Below are 25,727 nucleotides of genomic sequence, written 5' to 3' on the forward strand. Positions count from 1 at the left end.
TGGTTGGAGGGTGGGCCTGTACATGGAAGGGTTTGGGGTTCAATTTCTGGCTAGGGCACATGTCTAGGTTGCAGGTTTGAATCCAGTTAGGGCACATGGGGAGGCAACCTATCGATGTTTCTCTCTCACATCCGTGCTTCTTCTTCTCTCTCTCTCTCTTCTTCTCTATCTAAAATCCATGAAGGCATATCCTCTGGTGAGGGTTTAAAAAAGGAAGGAAGGAAGGAAGGAAGGAAGGAAGGAAGGAAGGAAGGAAGGAAGGATGGAAGGAAGGAAGGAAGGAAGGAAGGGAGTCTTAGAACTTCCCAGCACGAAAGACCTTTCCATCTATCAAACAAGCCAAATGACCCCAATCTTCTGGTGACTGAGTACCCTAAAACAGCTCATTTGGTACCATGAAAGCAGACCAAATTCTTCCTTGTTTGGGCAGAAGAGCACTTTCAGAGACTACACAAAAGCCCTGACNAAGGAAGGAAGGAAGGAAGGAAGGAAGGAAGGAAGGAAGGGGGTCTTAGAACTTCCCAGCACGAAAGACCTTTCCATCTATCAAACAAGCCAAATGACCCCAATCTTCTGGTGACTGAGTACCCTAAAACAGCTCATTTGGTACCATGAAAGCAGACCAAATTCTTCCTTGTTTGGGCACAAGAGCACTTTCAGAGACTACACAAAAGCCCTGACTCCCACTTGTTGAGCCAACTGGTTAAATTTTCTCTGAAGAACACTTTGATTTGTAAGAAGAGGCAAATAAATTAGAAATCAAAAGCCTGTTACTTGTCTGGTCCATTTCTGAGCCTCATGAAGACAGAATTCACCCCCTTTCTCCAAACCAGGCGAGGAGAGGCTTTCAGGAGACAAAGCTGCAATACACTGAAAGGAGCTGTCCAGGTCGGCTTCCCATTCTATCGTCATCTTCGGTCTGCTTCCTCATCTCTTGAATCCAGGCTTAATAATGTACAGCGGAAAGGCATTTAATAAGCAAACGACCAGAGTGGAGCTGCCAGCACCGCACAATGGGCTGCCTGCAGCAGCACCCACCCTTCCAGCTCGCTTCAGCAAAAGCAATCCCATTTGATAGTTTCCTAAAATTAGTTCCTTTGCGGCTTCTATTAATCAGGACGCTCTTTGGTGAGAATTACACTGGGATTTCATCACCATCTGAGTTCAACCACTTAGTGAATCTGATGAATTTTTATCACCCTTTTGAGTGGCAGAGAAGATAAAAAAAAACAAAACTTGTGTGAGCTGATATGAGAGGGCAAAGCGCATCCTTCTATCAGCTGAGGTCTTACCTGAGAACCTACATCAGTCTCCCCAGCACACCTCTGAGCAGGCCTTCTCCCCCAAACACATCTTTTATGTATCTGTAGTTCCAAATCTTCTTAGGGTCGTGGGCTCTTAAAAATCTTAGAAATGTTATGAACACTTTCCCCAGAAAAGCCAGCATATGTATGAATACATACAGACTAAACTCCCTCTCCGCTCTCCACACATATGCGCCATCCGTGTACTCCAGAGCCAGAACTGTATCCTGTGCTTTTCCAACCGTCCTCACCTCCCTTAGGAACCTTAAACTGGAACAGAAAGTCAGCCACTTCTGCATTCCTTTGCTGAAGGAGGAGATTTTATAAAAGAGAAAAAGAGCATAAAAGTAAGAAAGCTTTTCATGATGGCCGTACACCTTCTGAGAAATGAGAAAAATAGAAAACAGAACACATCTCTTATTGGCTGAAACAGTGAAATCCCAAGTACCCATCAATTGATGTCGGCTCACTGTATTCGTCTGGAGGAGACACGAGATCGAAATTGGCAGAGTGCTCAACCTCCTTGCCTCGGACCACAAAGCACCCACCCAACCCTAAGTAAGTCACAGCATATAGGAAACCACCCTCGAGCCCACAGAACCAGGGCTCTACTACCATTGAGTATGTGACTTTAGGCCAGAAGTAACTTCTCTCTCTCAATGGGAGACTTTAAAAAAATGAACACTGCATAGTTTCCAAAGTCTTTTTCAGTTGCAACATTCCATGGGGATCTGATTCAGGAGTGACCTCTGAGACAGTAAGGATCAGCGCTTTCTCTTCCGGGCCCAACAGTGAGTATGTCAGGCTTACACGCCATCCCGTCTCTGCATTAATCACCCCACTCTGCTGCTGCAAAGTGGCCCACAGACAACACACACACACGCATCGGCACGCCTGTGCTTCAGTAANTGAACACTGCATAGTTTCCAAAGTCTTTTTCAGTTGCAACATTCCATGGGGATCTGATTCAGGAGTGACCTCTGAGACAGTAAGGATCAGCGCTTTCTCTTCCGGGCCCAACAGTGAGTATGTCAGGCTTACACGCCATCCCGTCTCTGCATTAATCACCCCACTCTGCTGCTGCAGAGTGGCCCACAGACCACACACACACGCATCGGCACGCCTGTGCTTCAGTAAAACTTGACGGATGGACACTGAGATTGAGTTTCATGTTTTTGTTCTTTTGATTTTTGCCCCCAACCATTTAAAAATGTAAAAATCATTCTTAGCTTGCAGGGCATGCATAAAATAGATAGCGGGACAGATTGGGCCCGCAGGACATAGTTTGCTGACCCCTGCATGAGGTAAATACAGGGGTACCTCAGTATTTGCTGTTAATATGTTCCAATGAGTGGTGAGCAAGTGGTGATTAATGAGGCATTTTCTCTTGCAGGGCGGCATCGTGACTCATACAAGTTCTAGCAAGTGCAATGGTGGCAAGCAAGGGCTGGGGTCTGAAACATTTTTTTTCTCATTAAAACGTGACGAGTGCCAGGTCTGATGAGTTCCGAAGACAACAAGTCCCAAGGTACCACTGCATTGTAATCTAGAAAACCATGGTGGTAATTCTGGTTGTCCTCAAAAGATTAGTAACTACTGACAATACAACTCGGGGGGCGGCGGGGGAGGGGATTTTTGTTGACCCAGTTTCCCAATTCAGCAGAATAGAACAATGGTAGTGTTTGAGTCCCAGTTAAATACCAACAGTTTCTGAAGTTTTAGGTACATTCTCAGAACATACCTGCAGAAACGTTCAAATAATCACACATAAGAGAATGTAAGCCAACAATTCAGGGCTCTCAGTCAGCAGTTTTGATAACTGTAAAATCAACAAGAAAACTTTGTCTTCTCTGGAGTCATTTCTTTTCCTCCATTACTCTAACAAACTCACCTCCCTACCCTACCTCTCTATCTGGCAGCACAACCCACATTTGAGAAAGAGGAAATTAGACATTGGTATTTATTGTTCTTGTTGCCTGGACATTTTTGTTTGGGTAGGAGAAAAGAAAATTGTAATTAAACAAAATGATATGCACTGAACAAGTATATTATGAGTGATATATACATATATGTTGATATATATACACATATATGTGCCCAGTATATGTATGTGTGTGTATACATATATATATATCTCAATGAAGAGAGGCACCATATAGCAGGGCATACAGAAGACAGCTTTTAAAAAGAGAAAATGGGATAGTCAAGTCATCGGTCTTCTTTAGAGTGAATTTTGATTGAGAGATGGCAAAAGATGAGTGCTACAGTGACAGTATTTCTGTCCACTTCACTAGGAGGGTAGAATACCATTATTTAATCAGAAAACTAATGGTGCTTCCCAGTTAAGGAGTGACACAGAGGTGGGGTTTGGGGGCAGGTTTCCTTCTTACAAGGAAACCTAAAATGCTATATCCAACCAGGGAGATTTAAGAAGTCTAGAACACCTCCTCATGTGGGCCCTATTCTTAATTTATAATTTAAGGGGAGTTAGTTTGATCACTAGAAGTATGAGAAAAATAACTTTTTCATACTTCCCCCAAAACATGAAGGCCTCAGAACTGGTCCTAAGCAGCTGGTCTACACAATGTTATGCTCCATCACCTGTCTCTGGCTTAGACTAGTTTCTCCATCATTTCCCAGATACTCAGTGCTTACTCGTGTCTCAGCCTCTGCAACTATTTTCTCTCCTTGGATTCCCTCCCAACCCCGTTCCACCTTTCCCATTACTACTAATGCCAGGGCTGGGCACCAGTTCTAGCTACACTATGAAGGCTCACATTAGCTTCAGCCAAAACAATATTCCCCCCAAATAATACAAGTGAAGATGCTCTGAAAACTACAAAATGCCTTGAAAATACGAAGTACAGTTATTATAATCTTGGGGGGTAATTAACTATACATTTGGCCCATTTTTAGAGCTTGCTTTAAAGCATTTCCTGTTTCAAATGCTATCGACATTAGCAAACCACAGGCTATTAAGCCAGTAGTCACGTTGTATTTCTTTTGTATCCTCACAGCCCCTGCCAGAGTTTAGCTACAATTAACACTCAATTCCAATGAAATGAATTAATCGAAATAATGGCTTTCTGAACCACACAGCTCCTCACGGTTCCAAGTAAGATCAAGTTGCTAAACACCTAAGAAATTGTTGGTCAGTACATATCGCTGTTAATGAAACCTTGAAAACAGAATAAATTTGAGACGTACATTCAATGAAGTTCAACCGTCTTCTTCCATTTCATTCATAAAGCTACGACTCAGCATTGGATTCCTTAAATCAAAGATTCAGTGCCTCAGGATTGAATCGTTTGCTTCATGATGTTTCAGAATGTTGTCTAAGGTCAAAAGTTCAAATACTGCAGCTCTCAGATTTGGTACTTTTTTGATTTTTGTTTTCCTTTCCCGGTTCAGCAATACAGCATGCATTCTGTCCTATTTCCTTTGGTTAGCCTGGTTTAAGGACCTTTGGGTCTAACAGGGTACAACATCAGAAACATCACCGCAAGGTTTAGTTTGCGTTAGGTAAGAGCAATTTGCTAAAAGCATGGGTCAGCTCCAGTTATAGATGCCTGGAGGTGTGGCTGGAGAAGAGATTCACCTGATTGACCCTGGCCTCTTTTCCCAGTTCTGTCCTGTGAGAATGATCCTTGCCACAGTCTACTTCATGAGAATAACAGAAGAATAAGGCCACATAAAATAGGGCGAGGTGAGCATAATTGAAAACGTGATGTTATCACAACGAGTGCTTCGTACTCGGTTCTCTCCCGGAATACTGTTAAGGACCCTGAATGACCGGACCCCCGCCTTCAACACCGCGTCTGATTTGCCCACCGGCGCCAGTGGGTCAGGGTGTGAGATGCCCATCAGACCCCCAAACATGCACTAATATCCAGACTGCTGTACGTATCTCCACACTCCGAGACTCGGAAAAGGGTTGCCCAGACGCTTGTGCATCCCGGTAGGGCTCGGCAGCCTCCAGAGGGAGACCCGGAAATCAGCTGTTTTTCGTCCGCCCCGACAGCCCGCCCTCAGGCTAGACTGACCAATGAGCCCACGGGTTGCCTAGGCGATGGTGTGATTGACAATGGGTGGGGCGTGCGCGAAGCAGACCTACGGTTCTGACCAATCGGAGGCCGTAACGAGGTGCGGCGAGTTCACCTAACGCGTTGCCTGGAGCCACGGCGGGAGTAGGCAAATAAGGGTAAGCTGGCCGTTAAAAGAGCGACGCTGATTAGAGGATCTAAAATCGCCTGGATGAAAGCCCACTTGTGATTCGTCCTGGTAGACCAAAGCCGTGGTGAGCGGGAACCAGCCGGACCGTTTGACGTGAGTAGGCACTCTGGGGGGGTCCGGGGGAGGGCGGAGGTGAGGAGTGGGGCCGCTTGCAGAGGAGAAGGTGGCGGAGGAGAGAACGGCGATTCTGGGCCCGTGGGAGCTCGGCCGGAGGAGGCTGGAAGAGGTGGGGCGGGAGGCGGGGCACTGGCCCTGAGACCATCCTGGACTATCCTTCCAGACCCGAGACCCGCGGGCCAGTAAACACATAATTTCGAGAAGGAAGGAATGCTTTATTTTTCATCCATCTAAGAAAGTGAAATGTCAACGACTGAGTCAATATCTTATGACCTCAAACCTAATTTCTCTCCCAAATACCGGGGGTAGCGAGTGAACATTGTGAAGGTGACAGGGGAGGTGGGGTGGGGTGGAGCATTGAGTCCCGGGGAGGGAGGGAGGTGAGGCCCGGACAGTGTTCTGTCGCCGGACGGAGTCAGCACAGGCCCTGGGAGAGGCCAGCGTCCCAGAGAGTGATATGTCCACTCTGCAGCCCTGAGTGCCCGGGCCTGGGTGATGCGGTGACCGACAAGGATCGCCTGGCGCTGATGGCCACATACCAGCACTGCCCAGGAGAGGGGACGGGGAGACGTGGTCTGCATCCACTGATCCCCATTTCTATGAGTTCGTTAAGAGATGGTGCCACACCGAGGGCATTTAGGTAGCTTGACAATTGGTTCCCGCCCCGCCCCCACGACTTGCATTCTACTTAGTTACCAAGGTAGAAGAGGCATTATTCTATTTTAAAATTCAAACCACAATGAAGTGTTTAAAGTAGAAAAATAAAGTGTGAGACCCCCTCCCCGCGCCGCCAATTATTTTTAAAGGGTTGGAACAGCTACAACGAAAGACGAAAAGGAATTCTCCAGAAGGCACTTCCCTGTCCTAACCCACTGTTTGCTGCTGCCTCCGTGGGCTGGCGTTTGAAAATCGGGGAGTGGGTGAGATATCTATTCTCCCCCACCCCCCACCCCCGCCCCAGCAGCACTAGGGCTGCCTCACCACATTTATACTGATGGTAAGTCACCGTGTAAGGCCTTTAGNATTTTAAAATTCAAACCACAATGAAGTGTTTAAAGTAGAAAAATAAAGTGTGAGACCCCCTCCCCGCGCCGCCAATTATTTTTAAAGGGTTGGAACAGCTACAACGAAAGACGAAAAGGAATTCTCCAGAAGGCACTTCCCTGCCCTAACCCACTGTTTGCTGCTGCCTCCGTGGGCTGGCGTTTGAAAATCGGGGAGTGGGTGAGATACCTATTCTCCCCCACCCCCCACCCCCGCCCCAGCAGCACTAGGGCCGCCTCACCACATTTATACTGATGGTACGTCACCGTGTAAGGCCTTTAGTACACGCGTGCAGGGGTCAGTCAGCTTAAGGCAGCGATTTTCAGCCGGTGTGCCGCAAGAATTTTTAAAACAGGCAATACTTGACTTGTTCAGTCAAGGGCACTGACCTCTTTTTCCTTAGGATGACAAATAAATGACAGCAGCCAACACAACCATAGCCATCCAGTGTGAATGCATAAAAATTATACCGGTTTTTTTGCACATAAGCAAAAAGATAGATTTGGGGGCGTGCTGCAGAATTTTAGTTCTCCCTGAGAGCTGGGTGAAAGGGCTGCAGGAGCGACTATTAAATGAAGGAAGAATGCACGACAGAAAAGTTTGAGATAAACTCTTTCCAACGAAAGACCACAGCGTGAGCACCGGAGGGAACATTGGCCCCTTATTTGCTCTTCCTGTCTGTCAGCCACTGAACAGAGGGTTCATATTTAGAGGATTTTCTTCCAGCTCCAATCTACCTGTTTGGAATGCCACAGACATTCAGTAAATGGACTTACTCTGGAAACCGGGTTTTTAAAAAAGATTTTATTTATTTATCTTTAGAGGGGAAGGGAAGGAGAGAAATATCAGTGTATGGTTGCCTCTCATAAGTCCCCTGCTGGGAACTGGCCTGCAACCCAGGCATGTGCCCTGACTGGGAATCGAACTGCAATCCTGTGGTTCGCAGGCCTGCGCTCAATCCACTGAGCTACACCAGCCAGGGCTGGAAACTGGGTTTGAACCATCAGTTCTCAGAGAAGGCTCGAAAAGGCCCTGGATGTTACATAAAGACACTGTTCTTTTTATTTTTTAATCAAAGTTTCCTCAATAATTTAGCTATTCCAGGATGGAGAAATAATAGTATTATTAACATTACAATCACACTGAATTAACAAGATGAAATCACTAGGTGTTCACTCCTTCCCCACAGTAACACTCTGTACTGTACCCAGCCCTTCCTTCTCAGTCTTAGTGAGTGAGAAAATGCACAGTTTGGTTCTAAGGTGTTGAACTTCATTCTTACACGAGCTTGGGGATATTTATCTCATTACTTTAAAGCCAGACCATATACTGAACCCAATGTCTCACGGACTTTTACACTTTTGTGGAGGACTGATGGGCAGTATTTCTAATGATCAGCTTCCACAGCCATTTGCCGTGTATTCTAGGTTCTAGAGTTGGTCCAAGTATTACAAGTTATTTGTGTAATATCCCAAACAGCAGCAATTAAACTAAACTAGCTGTCTTGTTAAGGGTCATCCATACTATTGGCTCAGTCAACCAAGCGGGAATCCTGTATCATTTCTCTCATTATTCAAAACGTTTTATTCAATTACAGTTTACATTCAGTATTCTCTTGTATTACGTTCAGGTGTACAGCATAGTGGTTAGACGGTCCTATACTTTACAAATTGCCCCTCGCCCCGCCCCCCCAACGGTTGCGGTGCCCGCTGGCCCCACCCACAGCTATTGAAGCCTTATTGACTGAACTCCCAGTGCCACACTCCCATCCCAGGGATTGTTTTGTAACTGCTGGTCTGTACTTAAACCTTTTTTCACCCAGTCCCCCAACCCCTGTCCCCTCTGGCAACCATTATTCTGTTCTTTGTATCTATGAGTCTGTTTCTGTTTCATTTGTTTGTTTATATTGTTCATTAGATTCCACATACAAGTGAAATCATACGTTATTTGTCTTTCTCTGACTCACCTATTTCACTTGGCGTAATATCCTCTAGGTCCATTTATGCTGTTGCAAATGGTAAGATTTTGTTCCTTTCTATGGCCAAGTAGTGTTCCACTGTATATCTGTACCATTACTTTTTTTAACATTTTAACACTTTTTTTAAAGATTTTTTATTTATTTATCTTTAGAGGGGAAGGGTCTTTAGAGGGGAAGGGAAGGAGAGAAATATCAATGTATGGTTGCCTCTCGTGAGTCCCCTACTGGGAACAGGCCTGCAACCCAGGCATGTGCCCTGACTGGGAATCGAACCGTGATACTCTGGTTCGCAGGCCCATGCTCAATCCACTGAGCTACACCAGCCAGGGCTGTACCATTACTTTTTTATCCACTTGTCTATTGATGGGCTGCTTCCAGAGCTTGGCTATTATAAATAACACTGCAGTGAACATAGGGGTGCATCTATGTATTCTTTCAAATTAGTATTTTGGGTTTCTTCAAATATATCCAGAAGCGGAATTGCTGGGTCATAAGGCAGTTCCATTTTTAATTTTTTGAGGAGACTTCATACTGTTTTCACAGTAGCCACACCAGTCTGCATTCCCACCAACATTGCACTAGGGTCCCCTTTTCTTACATCCTCGCCAGCACTTGTTTGTTGATTTGTTGTTGATAACCATCCTGACAGGTGTGAGGCGATATCTCACTGTGGTTTTAATTTGCATCTCTCTGATGATCAGTGACATTGAGCATCTTTTCATACATCTGTTGGCCATCTGTATGCCCTCTTTGGAGAAGTGTCTATTCAGGTCCTTTATCCATTTTTTACTTGAATTTCTTTATGTTGAGTTGCATGAGTTGTTTACAAATTTTGGATACTAAGCCCTTATCAGACGTATTGGCGATTACATTCTCCCATTCAGTGGGTTGTCTTTTCATTGTGTTGATGGTTTCTTTTGCTGTGATCTCAATTGATATGCATCTTGCCACCAGTTACCTTTTAAAAATTAACTGAAAATTATAAAAATAGTAAATATTACCCTGCTAGTATAAAAAATGCCTGTACCCTACAAACTAGATTAACAAACATTAACATTTGGGCACATCTGGTCAAGGTTGGGTTTTTTTGTAATCGAATGTCCCAGATTTAGTTCAGATCCCTTTTGATCTCCCCCCCGAACTGCATACCCCTTCCTTTCTCCCACCTCAGAGGCAAACACTGTTCTGAAATTGCTATGTTTATTCATGCCTATGTTTTCATACTTTTCCTGTATATATGTACATCATAAACTATATATTGTTATCAGGTATTTGTAAATTTTAAAAATACAAGTATTGTATACTATGGCCTTCATTTTGCAACTCACTTTTGTCACTCAACATCATTTCTGAGGTATGTTTGTATTAGTACAGATAGACCGAGTTTGTCCATTATGTGATCATTATGAGTGGGTGATAGTTCATCCATTCTTTTATTGATGGATGTTTAGGTTTTTCCAGCTGTTTTGCTATTATAAACTAACCTCCTTGTACATGTCTCTTTCTGCAAGAGTTTTTCTAGAGCAGTGATTCTCCAAGGGGGGGGGTGGTACTGTCCCTTGGTCATATTGGAATTTATGAGGGCATCTCCCCGGGTCTACAGAGCAGGACTGGAGATGACAGGTGTTCTGCGGGGCAGGGACAGCCCCTCACAGGGACAAGGTGCCCTGCACCCTGTACAACTTCTGTGTCCCACAGGACACTCAGTTATAATCTGAACCTAGAATCTAACTTTATTTTTTTGTATAAATATAATGTCATTTTTGGCACAGTTGAATATAGTTAAAATTTTCAACAATGCAACTGTAATGTAAATCAAGGGGAAAATATTCTTATTTGTGGTTTGGGACTTTAACAAGAGTTGTTCATCACTTTAGAAAAATCCCGTAACTGAAGGCAGCCCAGCTCGTGGTATTTGCGTTTCCACCCAATGCACCTGCACCAGCTTGCCTTTCGTAGCTTCTGCGTTCCTGGTGATTCTAAGTTTAGGTGCAGGCATCTGACTGCTATACTTCATTATGTATTCTAGTGTAGTCAGCCCGAGCATTTGTATCGTTAAGCATATGCTGTTTTATAATGAATTGCTTTCCATTTAAAATTGGTTTCCATGTATGATATAGAGATCTAATTTCATTATTTTCTGATTGGATAATCATTTGTCCCAACACTGTCTATGAAATCCACTGAATGATAAACCCAGCTCTGTCCTGTGCGAAGCTCTCATAAATGCATGGCCCAGTTTCTGGGCTCTCTGTTTCGTCCTGCTGGTCCAAGTGTCTCTATGCCACTGTCACACTGTTTTAATTACCTTGGTTTTATAATGTGTCTTGTGGCAGTTGGTAACAAGAAAGGCAAGTTTCCATCCTAGTTCTTAAAATTGTTTTTGCTATTCTTGGGCTTTTGCTTTTCCATATGAATTTAGGATCAGTTTTCAAGTTCCACAAAAAAGTTATTTTGAGATTTTGGGTTAGAATGGCATTGAATTGATAGACTAAGGAAAATTAAGACCAGTTAAAGTTGCACCATTCCATGTAGGGACTTGGGTTATTTCTCTGTTTGGGTCAGTGATATTTTTCTAGTAAGGTCTTTAAAAATATATTTGAATAAAGTTTTATAGTTTCTGCCATAAAAATCTTACACAACCTTCGTTGGATTTTTTCCTACTTATACATATATACATATTCATATACACATCTTTGTATCGTGCAAGTTTCAAATATATTCAAAAGTGTGGAAAACGGTATATAGCAAACACTTATCACCTAGTTTCAAGTTAACTTATGACCAGTCTTTATATTAGTTCTCTTCGCCTCATCTCCCCCAGATATTTATGAAGTTTCTAGACATCATTTCCTGTTCTCTGTGTTGTGTGTGTATTATACATATCATAAATTATTTTTTAGAAATACAATCACATTTAAAATGCATTTTTTTACTTAAAAAGTAAACAAGCAATTCTCTAATATCAAATACCCAAATCCTGTTGTCGCAGATGCCCCAGCTGCCTCACCAAGGAAGGTTTTGACAGTTTGTTTGAATCAGGACCCAGACCAGGTCCATGAATTACATGTGGCTCATAGGTCTCTTCAGACTCTTTCTTCAAAGGAAACTTTGTATTATAAACCTTTTAGTGAAACCTACCACACACACACACACACACACACACACACAGAAAAGTATGCAAATCAGATACAATTTTTAAAAAGTAACAAAGCCATGTAACCAACACCTAAATCAAGAAACAAAGTTTTAGGCGCCCCAGGCTCCCCTTCTGCTTCCCCACTCACTACAGGTAACCATACCCCTGACTTCTAACCTCAAAGTCAGTTTGACCTGTTTTTGAACATGATGTCCATGGAATTACGCGGTTCAAACTCTTGTGCCTCCAGCTCTTTTTCAGTCAGTATCTGTGAGCCTCACCCTTATTTCTGGGTATATTTGTAGTTTGTCCACTCACATTGCTTTATGCTATTCCACTGTATGAGTGAGTAAATTGTATGTATACCACACTCCATCCATTTGATTAATGGATATTTGGGTGCTTTCCGTTTTTAGCTGTTTCAATAGGGCGGCATTGAACTTTGTGCACGTCTTATTGAACGTACTTGTGCACCTCTGTTGGGAACACACTGGGGAATGGAGGGGCTGCGTCTGGGACTGGGGACATGTGCGGACTGTGGAGCTGTGTCAGATGCAGCCTGCAAAGCTACTGTGACCGTGCGCTCTCGCCCACACTCCTGGCAACCGTTGGTGTTGTCTGTCGTTTTCGTTTTAGCCACTCTGGTGGGTGTCTAGGGGTACTCCCTTCTGACTCCCATTGGTAATTTCCTGATGACTAATAAGGTTGAGTACCTTTTCACATATTTACTGCCCATTTGTATATTCTCTCTGTGAAATGTTTATTCTTATTTTTACCTGCTTGATCTGTCAGTTTCTGAGAGAGGTATATGAAAACCTCCCACTGAATTTGCGAGTGTGTCCATTTATTGCAGCAATTCGACTTTTGGCCATATGTATTTTGAGTTATATCTTGTTGGTCAATTGTTCCTCTTGTGACTCTTTCTTATTTTTTTTCCAAAACATGATTCTTTATTAATTTTTTCCAAACGTAACATTCTATTTTGCCTGGTACTAATACGGCTTCCCCAGGTTATTTTTTCTTTTGTTTTTATTTTATTTGTTTTTTAAATTGTGGTAATAAACACATAACATTAAATTTACCATCTTCAGTGTTTACCTGTATGTTTTTAGAACATGTACGTTTATCTTAGCAAAGCCTACAGGTAATCATTAACTCTCACTTCCTCCAGAGTGAGAAAACAACCAAAGGTAATAATGATTTCACTTGAAACTATCCTTTCTCATCTTCCACATAACCGTCGGCAGATACTTTAGTTCTACCTTGTTTTAAACTAAAAAAAAAAGTAGTCCTTACTTATCATTGCACAAAGCTTTACCCTCAACATTTCCTTGTATTTTCCTCACCATTCCTCCTTATAGATCACGCCAACTTTCTGGGTTCATTTTCTTTCTTGCTAAAGTGTATCTGTCCACAGGAGGTGAACTCCATCTCAGCCTTCGCATGTGGGGAAGCATCTCTGTTTTACACTCACTTGTGGGGGAGCCATCGTGCTGACCGCAGTGCATCCCTGCAGAGGGGTCTCGGTGGGCCTCTGCTGGGACCCCGTGGGCTTCTCACTCTTAGTCTGGTTTTCTAGCTGACCTTGGTCCTTGGGATTCCGTATCATACTGGCAGTGTGACTTGCCCCCCACACCTCATGTGATGTAGGACTGGAGTTCAGATTCTCTTGGGGTACCCCTTTTTATCCATGCCCTGAGGTACTTGGCCAGCTTCCCTCTAAGTCAGGAGCAAACTTAGTCCCTGTTTCAAATGCAGATGAGGCCTTTCAGGGCCTCTCTTTATGCCTCAGTTGTTCTCCGGATCGCAGGGCTGAGACCTCACCTGTCCAGGAGGGGACGCTTCTATGGCTGTGTCAGGTTCCAAAGACCTTTGGGCTCAGCTCCTGCTCGCCACGCAGGCTTCGAGTTGCATTGCTCTTGACAGCATTTAAGGGTTTTTCTTTATTACTTTTGAACTCCCCTGTGTATTAAATTCTTTTTGTTCTATTTTTTAGAGCATTTTTCAGTGTTTGTTTTTTTGGGGGGTACTTTCCTTGTCAGCTCTGTCCCTGCTCTTCCTACAGCCGGTTGACCAGAAGCCTCAGTTGTCTTTCTAAGACTAGATATGATCCTGCCACTCTCCTTCACTTGGTTTCTGTGAAGGACTTGTTAGCACTGCTTCATGTATTTACCCAACCAACATTTACTGAACAGAATCTCTGGTGAGAACGGCGGGTACTGTGGTAAGAAAGATATAAAGACTCTGTCCTCGTGGAGTCTTCTGTTTTACTTGGGAAGAATAGAAGATGGAACTGTAAAAGATCAATAAAAATGTAAACTACAGTCTGTGAGATGTGCTCTGGAGGAACTGGAGTGGTGGGGAGTAACTTTTGGGGGGCCACTTTAGCTAGGCCAGGCAGGGAAGACCTCTCCAAGGAGGCCACATTGAGAGCGAGCGGGAGCCATGCCCCCTCTGCTGCCCTCCTCTCTGCCCACCCTTCCCTTCACGCTTGGCTTCGGCCACACTGGTTCTGCCCAGAGGAGCCCATACCAGGTCGCCTCCTCACCACCTCAGTTTGCATCACACTGTGTTTCAGAGGGCGATGTGCACAGCTGTTTACGCGACTGTGGCCTCCAACTGGCCGTGAGCTTCTGTCCGGTGATGCATCTCATTTACCATGTGAGCCCAGCCTGCAGCCCAGTGCTGCGTGTGGTGGGCACAGGAAAGGGGGATTGAATACATATTTGGCTTTATTTTTCAGCAGTTCTTGCTTGGGGCTTCCTTCTCAATACCTTTATAACTGGACTTCTCAGAGGTAATGATTTTTGTGGTACGTAAACCATCAGAGTGAAGAAAACCATCACCCCGAGGAGGAAGTTTCTGCTTAAGATTTACCTCTGATACTGTCAGGGAAAAGCAGGGGCGGTTGGGTACTGTGGTGTTACCCTGCGGTGGGTCGGATGGCTCCCCCAAAAGATACGTCCACATTCTAACCTCCCGAACCTGGGAATGCGACCTGACTTAGAAAAGCGGTCTTTTCAGATGCAATCAAGGTTAAGGATGCTGAGATGAGACCAAATCGGGTCATTTGGGTGGACCCCCTAATTCAATGGCAGGTGTCCTCATAAAAGACGGAAGAGAAGACAGAGACACAGAGAAGTCAGAAGAAATGGGAGGGATGTGGCCACAAGCCAAGGGGTGCCTGAAGCCACCAGAATCTGGAAGAAGGGGGGAAAGATTCTCCTCCAGAGCCTCTGGTGGGAGCGAAGCCTGGATGGCACTTGGTTTCTGACTTCTGGCCCCTGGGCTGTGAGAGAGCCGTGGCTTTCTGCTGTTTTGAGCCGGCTGACTTCATGCATCTCTGTCCGTTGCGCCTCAGTTACCTCTTCTGTAACATGGTCTAGTAATGCCTGCCTTGGAAGCTTATTGCCATGATTCGATGAGAGACATTTGTAAGGCACTCGGCACTCAGGGATTGCTCAGAAATAACGGTGTCCCCCCTTCTTCAAGGACTTACGTGTTTGCTTCCTTTTGTGAGTAAAAACTCATCAACAAAGTGGGGCAGTTCTGTCTGTGATTGCTTGGTGAGTCCAAGGTCATACCAGGAACTTACCCCGAAAGCTCCAGCTCCCACATCGGCTCCCTGGGGCCTGGTGCCTTTGACAGAGCTCCATGGGGGTTTGTATCAAGGGAGAGTTCAGCTTCCTCCCTCGGGCCAGGGGAAGACCGAGTAGATTGCAAATTTGGAATGACCCACCCAGAGCAGACAGCCGCCACTCTGTCCTCAGCAGCAAGGAAGGTTTGGTTCTCAGTGTCTAATTCCTGCCGAGGCCTCTGAGCCTGGACATTCCCTAAACCCGTCTCGGCAGTCATCGGAAATCCCGCACAATGGGTTTGCACTTGCTGCTTTGGGCTGAGTGCTTTCATAGGCCCAGGAGCATGCAGAAGGTGGGTGGGGCCCGGAGCTGAGGGTCCTGCCCCGGGGCCCAAGTCTGAGGGGCCTGCAGGGCTCATGCCTCCTCTCCCCACAGATGGCCGGCACGGTGCTCGGCGTGGGGGCTGGCGTGTTTACCTTGGCCCTGCTGTGGGTGCTGGTGCTGCTGCTGTGCGCGCTGCTTTCCAGAGCCCCCCGCGTGGCCAGGTAAGGCTTCCTCTCCCCCTGAGCTCACAGCAGAACAAGCAGCAGCGAAATCGCTGATGCTCAGTACACGTTTAGAACTCAGAAGGGCCTCTTTGTAATTGCTGGCACATTGCAACCTGTCCTCATACGTACTAACTGTGTCCCAGGCTCTGAAGTAGAGGCGGGAGGACAGGGAAGTGGTATTTTTCAGTTCTCACTGTAGAGGAGATGGGGGCACATGTGCTGAGAAGAAAACCTGCTTTCACTGCCCGTTGAATTTCTTAGCTTTGTACATGTGTGAGTTTCACAATTGTTCAGACTGCGGCCGATGCTCGGTCCAGTCCCTGAGGCTCTGGCCCTCGGCCCAGCAAAGCAGAAGACCCACCAGGTGATGGCCGGCTCTCCCTGAGGCCCAACTCCAGAAGACAGGCCACAAGCTACTGAAACAGCACTGTAGTGTCACACTCTCCAGCCAGACGGTGTCAGGATAGAGCCGCGAGTTACAGAATTTACGGAGGGGTTCTGGTCTAAAAACAATCACAGAAGTAGTGCGGGGAGGGCTGCCTCGGTTTTTCATGATTAAGACTGCGCAGAGGCAAAAATATAAACTACCAATTTCCACTTGTAGGAGGAGTTTTTGGAGTGAGTGGGGTTACACAGGAAAGCACCCAGTTGGTACCTGCCCAGGAAAGGGCTTTGGGACAAAGGGGGAAGCGTGTCTGCATTTCCGGGGCCAGTGCAGACCACAGGTCCCTGGGCATCGCCAGTGGGCCAGGGAGGAGCCCTCAGGCCTGACTGACAGAAAGGGGGAGGGGACGGGAAACAGCGCTGACACCCTGTCTCCGGCCCAGGTTCTCCGTCCTGTTCATCTTCCTTGGGGCTCTGATTGTCACCGCCGTGCTGCTGCTCCTCCCCCGAGCCGGTGAGACCCCAGCCCCGGAGGTCGAAGTGAAGGTAGGACGATTGGTTTTATTTTGCCTCCGGAGGTGTAACTCTTCTTTCCCTTGACCTAGACCTTGCTCTGGCCCCGCGTGAGCCCTGATACCAGGTGGCTGAACTGTGTGAGAAGATCTGTAAAGTTAAAGCAATGACGATGGAAGCTGGGGGGCGGGCGGGGGTGGGTGTTTCAGGGAAGGGGGCGGTTTAAGTCGTTTCCTGACGCCCATCAGGGTGAAGGAGCAATGTGTCTAAAACCCACCTCATCCTATGAGCGGAGAGAGGGGAACGAGCTCGGAGTAGGAGCAGGCCTGGTCCCGTTCAGGGCCGGGCTCACACACTCCGTCCACCCCGTGAGCCTGCAGTGCCCTCAGGGTGCTGAGCCGCATGCTTTTCTGCCTCCACGGGCTCACGGTTTCCGTTTCTGATGTGAGAAGGCACTTCCCATAGAGAAGAGCGGTGAGGAACGGAAAAGGCTTCTGGAAAGCAGACGTCGTGTGCATGGCCGCGGACAAGCACTCAGTGGCTTGTCCCTTCGGGCCTCCTTCCCAGGCCGCGCCTGCCGGAGCCCCTTCTCTGGGCCGATTGTGTTCATCTCTCTCCTGGTCCTTCTCTGGATGCACCGCTTGTTCTGGCTCATCCCTGACTGGCCTGGCTTTGTCCTGCACAGCTGGTCTCAGATCCCTGGACCTTGATTGGGGTTGACCTCCGTGCCATTATTCCTGCTTCTTTCCGCCCAACCTCCACTTTAGCTTTTTCAGCTGGAGTGATGAGAATAGCTGACATTTTGGGGGGAATTATTGCTCACAAAATCCTGTGGTAAGCACATCCTTTGCATTATCTCAGTTAAACCTCTGATCACCCTAAGCGGTAAGGAGGAGGGACCAGTACTGTCCCCAATTTATAGATAAGAACTCTGAATCTCCAGGAGGTAAGAGCTACTTGCCGCAGTCAGACATATTTAGGAAGAGAGCAAGGACTGAAGCTGAGCTCTGTCTTCAAAGCTTTCATTGTTGGGGACTCAACGGACTATTAGGGGGCAGCACAGAGGGTTCATAAGTGACAGCTTTCACACTAGACAGTAGTGCACAAAACCATAACTTCTGACCTAAAATTGGCAACTATTTGCAAACTCTGTCTAGGATTCACCATGGCAAAAGGGAGGAAAAGTGCTCAGAAAATTCTGAGGGAAATAATACTTAGCGCGCCATGAAAGGAATCATTCCATCCATGCGTTTCTCTTGCCAGCATTCGCCAGCCACTGTCAGTGTGAGTGCTGTGTGTGAGCGAGGGGCAGGCCCGCACCCCGGCGTCCCCCACCCCCGGGCATCGAAGAAGGCTGCCGTGTTTCTGGATTGCTGCAGATGTGGTGTTGGCGGAGGGCACAGAGAAGCCGCCGCTCTAAAGGAACCCCGTTGTCCTCTGTCCTGGGAGTTTCAGACCCAGGAGAGGGGAGTGGGGTTTGAGCAAAACACATTCATCAGTGAGGCTGGCGGGACTGGAGTTCTCGTTTTCAGGTTTTGAGAACCGGCCCCTGTAGCTGCCTGGCTCAATAGCTATCAATAATACATGGCCTGGGCCTTCTGCACCCAAGGCCTGCTAATTGGCTAATTAAAAAGTGAAACGTGTCGAACGAGCAAACATGTAGCCCGCAGGAGACTTGTTCAGTACTGGAGCCAAGGTCAAAGTTATGTTAAAGCTGTCTGATCAAACTGACCTTTGTTCTAGGTTGGCTGTGGGGGTGTCTCTGGAGCAGCCCTTTCTTCTTGGTGTCTTTGGGTCTCAGCGATCACCTCAGCATTTGGGCTCCACAGGGGCTTGCTGTGTCGCCCCTGTCACTACCTCTGCCTGCTGCTGTAACAAATTGCACAAATGCGTTATCTTAAAAGTGAGCCAGAAGTCCGAAATCAGTCTCCCCGGGCTAAAAGTCCCCCGAGGGGTTGGAAGGGCTAACTCCCTTTCTAGAGGCTACAGGGGGGAACCTGGTTCCTTGCCCTTCCCAGCTTCTAGAGGCCACCCCTGGCTGGGGGCCGCCTTGCCCCGCCTTCAGACTCTGCTTCCCTCCTGTTTTTAAGGATGCTGTGCTTGCACGGTCCCGCCTGGATTATGTTAAGTTCCACTAATTAGCGAGTTTAGTTCCATGTACAGCCTTAATTCTGCTTCACCGTACAATCTAACATTCACAGCTTCTGAGGATTAAAATGTGGGCCTTCTTGTACCCTTCTCTCATCTGCCACAGTCCCCTTTCATGTGTTAGAATCTCTTCTGGGGACCAGGTTTTCAAAGCTTCTTGAAGCTGAGAAGTAACCCAGTCCACTGGTTTCTGTAGCTGCTCCACTGGGTCCGCGGAGCAAATGTCCCTTTCCTGCCCAAACGAAAGCACCGCCATTGGGCAGCAGATGGGGGGGCGGGGGGGGCGAGCCAGCCCTGACCCTCGGTCTTTGTCGGCAAAGACTAACAGCTTTGGGGCCTCATGTATGACGGGTCAGCAGGCAGCCAGCTGTGTGATTTGGGCACCGCATCTATCCCCTTAGTGTTTTATTTTTTATTTGTTTTTTGCTGGATTTATTGGGGTGACATTGGCTAATACAACCATACATATTTCAAGTATGCAACTCACTAAAACACCCCTGCGTGCGGCACTGTGCACTCACCACCCACAGGTCGCTGTCCTCCCCGCTTCGCCCCTTTCCACCCCTGCCACCCCTGCCACCCCTTCCCTGGCAGTCGCCACACTGTTGTCTGTGTCCAGGTGTCGTATGTCTACACACATGCGCACGCTCAAACCCGTCACCTTTCTTCACCCCCCAAACTGACAGCTCTCAGGCTATGGATTTGTTCTGTGTATCTATGCTTCTGTTTCTATCTTGTTTCTTAAATTATCTTGTTTATCGAGTTCCACATACAAGTGAAATCCTATAGTGTTTGTCTTTCCCTGACTTATTTCACTTAGCATAATATTCTCCAGGTCCATCCATCCACTCAGGGTCTTTGGTAAGAGTGTCTTCTTTTGCACGGCTGAGTATTATTCCTTCTGCAAATGCACCACAGCCTTTTTATCCACCCGTCTACTGATGGGCACTTGGGCTGTTTCCAGATCTTGGCTGTTGTCAATAACACTGCAATGGACATAGGGGTGCACATATTCTTCTAAATTACTGTTTCGGGTGTTTTCATCTGTACCGCCAGAAGTAGGATTGCTGGGTTAAAGGCAGTTCCGTTTTTCACTTTTTGAGGAAACTGAATCCCCAGTGGCTGCACCCGTCTGCATTCCCACCAACAGCGCATGAGGGCCCCTTGCTCCGCACCCTCGCCAGCACTTGTTTGTTGATATACCGACAACAGCCATTCTGACAGGTTGTGAGGTGATATCTCACTGTGGTTTTAACTTGCTTTTCTTTGGTGATTAGTGATATGGAGGATATCTTTATATGTCTGTTGGCCATATGAACTTCCTCTTTGGAGAAGTGTTTATTCAGGTCCTTTGCCCATTTTTTAGGAGGGTTGTTTGTCTTCTTGGTACTGAGTTGTACAAGGAAATCTATAGATTCAATGGAATTCCTATTAAAATATCAATATTTCACAGATATAGAATATTCCAAAAATTTATTTTGTGAGACCACAAAAGACCCTGAATAGCCTCAGGAATCTTGAGAAAGAAGAACAAAGTAGGAGGTATCACCCTACCTGATATCAAACTATACTATAAGGCCACTGTAATCAAAACAGCCTGGTACTGGCATCGGAACAGGCATATTGATCACTGAAAGCCCAGAAACAAACCCATGCTTTTATGGTCAATTAATACTTGACACGGAGGCAAGAAAATAAAAACAGAATAAAGACAGTCACTTCAATAGATGGTGCTGGGAAAACTGAACAGTACATGCAAAAGAATGAAACTAGACCATCAACTTACACCATCCACAAGAATAAATTCAAAATGGATAAAAGACTTAAATGTAACTCACAAAACTGTAAAAATTCTAGAAGAAAACACAGGCAGTAAAATCTCAGACATCTCTTATTTTCGCCAATTATGTCTCCCAGGGCAAGGGAAACAAAGGAAAAAGCAAACACGTGGGACCACGTCAAACTGAAACGCTGGCGCACAGGCAAGGAAGCCCTCAAAATGAAAAGGCAACCCACCGCCTATGCGGGAGAACACAGTCCCCAGTGACCCATCGGAGAAAGGGCTGATTTTCTCTTAGTGTTTCCTCTAACCCCTGGAAATGCTGGGTTGTGAATATCAGGGTTCGGCACCTTCTGATGAGTTTTAAAGGGACTGCCTTTTCATTTCGAAAATGAGCCCTCCAGATTTGGCAATGGGTTGATGATTTTTGGCTTAGGATTTTGCATGCACGGGATTTATTATAGGATTGTATTTTTAGGTGTGTTTAACATTCTCCGTGATAAAAAGTTAACAACAGAAAGGAGCCTTTCTGAGATCAAGCAAGTGTCTCTCGAGCGTTTCCAGAGAACGTAACACGTGATTCCAGAACACAAAGGAACCCATCTAGGGTGTTCAGCATGTTTATGAATCTCCTAACTCAGCCATAGGTTTCCTGTACTTCATTAATTCTTTCTTTATCTTGCATTTCTGGCGCAGAGAGTTAAGAACAGGTTCTTCCCAGCCACTTACAGAGGAGACCCAGGGCAGGGTGTTCCCGGGAGTTAGAAGTATGAGCAGACCCTGGGCCCACTCATCACAGACTGCAGATGAGCACAGCCAGGTGCTGGAGGGATGGTGATGTCCTTGTCATTGTTTCCTTCTCCAGATTGTGGATGCCTTCTTCATCGGCCGCTATGTCCTGCTGGCCTTCCTCACTGTTATCTTCCTTGGAAGTCTCTTCCTGGTTCTAACTAATCACATCCTGGAGCCAATCTACGCCAAACCGCTGAGGTCCTACTGAGCACTGTTCACGGAGACCCTCACTCGATGATGTCGCTGAGCAGAACGGCACTGCTCAGGCCCTTGTCTTCACAGTCTTCGTGGCTGAAGATCAAGGGAAAATCCGTTCATTGCTAAGACAAATTCCCGGACACGTGGTTACAAAACTGTCTCTTTGGAGGTAGATTCTTGCCAGCTTATGAGGGTCACTGCTCTCTTCTCCGCACCTGCACCTCATGTTCTCCATCCGTTTGGTAAGGGGATTAGCAACAGTGAATGAGCTGCTCAGAGTAGGTTTTCAGTCAAGACATTGGTACGTGGATTTGGGGAAAAGGCGCACCTGGCTTCTGCTGTCCAATAAATGAAAGAATCTGGTCCTTTTGATAATCCATAAAATTCTTAGTTATAAGGGTGGGGTCACTTGGAAAAGAAAGGTCGTTTTAATGTGATGAGGCGGAAGACGTACTCAGGTGCTGGTTGCTGACCGCTCGCCGTGTGCATCAGGGCACAGGGCCACCGTGGTGCCTGCCTCAGCTCTAATAACACAAGATGCACCCCCAGAGGCCCGGCTCTCAAGTCAGACTCTTGGCCACAGCTTTCTGAGTCTAGTATTTATGTATATCAGGGTTCGTGAAAGAATGTGGGAAAGTTGATTGTTTGTCTTGCTGCTATGTATCTCTGGAGTCTTCTCCTTCCAGGATTTGGTGGCCTTTCTGTGACTTATTTGATTACCATAAGAGTCCATTTGGGGTTATCGTCATCTCTTTCATCTTGAAAGTAGCCCTTTCTCCAAAGCTGATGAGGAACGTGTATTCCCAGGGCTAGATACAACTTTGTGCCGGTCTGAGAGCCGAGGCCAGGTGAAATCTGTCCCCACGTGGAGGGGCTGGCTCCCCTTTGGCAGCCTCATCCTGCCTCTCCGGAGCTATTTGAAGAAGAATCTCCTGGCTTAAAATTAAGAGCCAGAAAACAAGCTGGAAAGAGAGCTCTGAGTGCATGCTGTTCTGTCAGCAGCACACTAGTTCCTTTGGAACGGAATTTACTTAATGTTTACAACAATCTCTTACCACCCCCATTTTAAAGCAGAAAAAAAATAAAGGCTTTAAGAGACTTGCTGACTTGGCCAAGCTTTCCAGGACAGCCAGCACACTCACCAGCCGAGGAGATGGCAGGGCCTGCCTTCCACTGGATGGAAGGCGCACTGAGTGGCCTGGAGTTTTGGTGGGGAGTGCGAAGAAATTGGGGCCCCTTCTCCTCTGCTGTCTCCCCTGGGTCCTGTTGTCATTGTAGAGACAGTCCTGCCGCCCCAGCGGGGTTAAGCTCTAAGCTAAAAGTGGAGCAAACTGGTGACTGGGGAGCCATGGGTCGGTGAGGGCCAGCTGCAATGACCCCCACCTACCCTTGAACCCTGTCTCACTCAGTTTGGAAAAGCTTCGCAGGTACGGCTCTGGCACAGAGGGCTTCAAGAGAAATAGTTTCTCAGTCTGGCCTGGAGCCCTTAGCTAAGAAAAGAGTGCTCCCCCCACCGCAGATCAGAGGAAGAAAGGGGGATGCGGAAATGCGGAGTGAGGTGGGGCGAGGAGCGAGGCAGGCTGTCGCTTCTCCACCGGGACCCGGCACTGAGGCCCCCAGGTCCTGGCTGTCCTTGCTGCTGTGGAGCCTGCCCAGTGACTCCTAACAAAGCACAGGCTGCCACTTGTCACCTTCTCCCGGCAGACTTGCTGAAAAAGCAAGTCTGGGAAAACTCTTCCAGGTTTCTGACCATGAGTTCATCTCTTTTATTCCCCAACAAAGGTGTCCAAGGATTAGATTGATGGACAATGGCAACCAAGTTTGAGGGGGCTGCTTCCATGGACAAAACCGTGTTACGGTTGAAAACGAAATTTTTTCACCAACACCACTACCATTTTTTGTTGTTGTTTCCTCAGATGTAAGAGGCAGACTCACGTGGTAAGGGCAAAATCATAGTTGGAACCAAGTCTATTTTTAGCTCAGCCGCCTTCTATAGAGCCCATCTGAGAATCCCAGCCGCAGTGAAAAAAAGGATAGATTACTTTCTGCCTTCACACTCGAGGCTGTCACATTCAGCCACCCCAAACCCCACGGGGCTGGGGTGCCGAGTAGAAGTCTGCCGGGGCACAAAACGGCTTTCCCTGAGAGTTTTTCAGGGGCACCCCCTAACCAGCGTCCCATCGGGCATCTCTTGTGCACACAGCCTTCCCGGAGGCCGTCCCTTAGCTTGGTGCCCCCATTCACCAGTGTTTGATCAGGTGGTACTATGCTTATTCCCTACCCAGACGGATCCTGTGGCAAAGAGACTGTGGTCACTAACCCCTACTCTTTGGGGGTGGAGAGGGAGAATAACCCAAGGCCTCTGTATAAGAAAGGGGGCTATAGTTCACAGCCTTCTACAACTGCGTGCTGGCAAACGCTAAATCAGCAGGACATCACTCTTCCCTGCGCAGCGCCCACATTTGTCTCATCCACTAGGCGGCGCTGTGCTGTGTTTTATAAGCCTCTCAAACCAGGGAAAGCACACTAGGTAATGTTTTGACAAGCTCTTTAACTTTCTCTTTTAAAAAAACGAAAGCAAAGCTTACTTTCTCTATTGATGCATGATATCAGACAGTTAATAAGCAATTCACAGTTTTTGGACCAGCGTTCTGTTACTCTTCACTCCTGGATTGTCCTTCACTGGATAAAGAAACCTGCCGTGGTCGTTAGACAGAGACGCAGGCATTGAGATACCAGGGTTTTAAATTTGTTGAAGTTTCACAGCTAGTTAGTAGAGAGGCTCAGACTTGACAGGAGGATTCCTGGTACCTCAGTTCTCAAGACAATTTAAACATCATTTTGGGATTTCAGACAACACCTGATTTTTCAATTGGTTAATAGTATTTCTTCGCTATTTGTACCCCCCATTTTCCTAATCCATACCCCCCAAAATGGTGAAAGTTTTGTTAAAGAATTCCTAAACATTTAATCATAACTTCTTGGCTTAAACCTTCAAGTATTTGGAGGGGCAAGTTTCCAGATGTGGGAACTGGAGCCATAGGGGAATGAATCTTGAAAATGCTGATTATCCCCAGAGGGACATAAAACTCAGAATTGGAGGTTTCAGAGTTCATGGAGTTCAATCTTTGGCCTGTAGTTCCATCTCAATATTTGGGAATATTCCGCTTTTCACATCCGGAGATCGCAGTTGTTATTACACTGAACAAACAGGTGCTGCGGGTTTTTCTAAGCGCTTTGTAAGTGTGTGTGATCCCCACAGAGGCCCCGTGAAGCAGCTGTTCCTAATAGCCCCACTTCACAGGTGGGGGCAGGCGCAGAGTGGCGCGGTGATTTGCTTGAGGTCACTCAGCAAAGGGGTAGACTGGAGTAAGAATCTGGAGTCAGGCAGTCTGGTCCAGTGAAGCTCTTAATAACTGTACAATGTTGCCTCATAAGATGAAAACCAAGAAGAAAAAAAGGAGGGGCCAGGGTCAAGTATTGCAAAATCCAGTTGATAGAAATACTGAGGAGAGGTCAGAGCCTAGTGGAAAACCCAGAATCTTAGCGATCAGCCAGGAATTCGGACAAAGCAGTCATGCACCTCAGAGACGAGTTCATTGGTCATCTGTGATTTTGGCAGGTCTTTGCTCTGTTGGACGTGGGTCCCCCCTCTTGCTCAGTGACCCTGAACGATTGGGTAGCTCCTAGAATGAGTTTTCAAGGAGGACTTACACAGTGATCTCTCTCTCTTAAGCACTGTCCACCTGCATAGTTTGATACTTGCTGGTTTTCAGAGGCACCGATGGAAGATTCAAAGCCACAAGCCACGAATGTGTGTTTCTTGATCTGTGTGTCTAGGTCACGGCAGCTGCTGTTAAAAAGGAATAAAAAGGTCCCCAGTTCCCTAGTCCGATCTCCACCCCAACATGCAGCCTTGTCTAAGTTTCCTGGGACCTGAGAAATGGCGGCAGGACCCAACCAGTGCCCAA

At 46.7% G+C, this 25,727-nt stretch overlaps 1 protein-coding gene across 2 annotated transcripts; it reads left to right on the forward strand.

The window, feature by feature from the left end:
• The first annotated feature begins 5,532 nt into the window (after positions 1–5,532).
• TMEM218 (transmembrane protein 218) lies at positions 5,533–25,214 on the forward strand. 2 transcript variants are annotated; one of them, XM_037038307.1, is made up of 4 exons: positions 5,533–5,630; positions 15,829–15,938; positions 16,769–16,871; positions 21,632–25,214. In XM_037038307.1, exons 2-4 carry the CDS (start codon positions 15,829–15,831, stop codon positions 21,764–21,766), a joined length of 348 nt encoding a protein of 115 aa, XP_036894202.1. In that variant the 5' UTR covers positions 5,533–5,630; the 3' UTR covers positions 21,767–25,214. The 2 variants fall into 2 exon arrangements, with proteins under 2 accessions (XP_036894202.1, XP_036894201.1); XM_037038306.1 differs by lacking the exon at positions 5,533–5,630 and adding an exon at positions 13,810–14,476.
• Positions 25,215–25,727: the final 513 nt, after the last annotated feature.

The sequence above is a fragment of the Sturnira hondurensis genome, unplaced genomic scaffold (assembly GCF_014824575.4).
Source record: "Sturnira hondurensis isolate 20B ecotype Veracruz unplaced genomic scaffold, ASM1482457v3 Scaffold0024152, whole genome shotgun sequence".
Classification (NCBI taxonomy): Eukaryota; Metazoa; Chordata; class Mammalia; order Chiroptera; family Phyllostomidae; genus Sturnira; species Sturnira hondurensis.

Bases quoted from the DNA above. Each gene is read 5' to 3' on its own strand.
- TMEM218 (XM_037038306.1), top strand. From the start codon at position 14,261: ATGCCCCCTCTGCTGCCCTCCTCTCTGCCCACCCTTCCCTTCACGCTT. The intron at 14,477-15,828 runs GTGAGCCCAGCC...CTCTCCCCACAG, and splicing joins TGATGCATCTCATTTACCAT to ATGGCCGGCACGGTGCTCGG. The intron at 16,872-21,631 runs GTAGGACGATTG...TTCCTTCTCCAG, and splicing joins CCCCGGAGGTCGAAGTGAAG to ATTGTGGATGCCTTCTTCAT.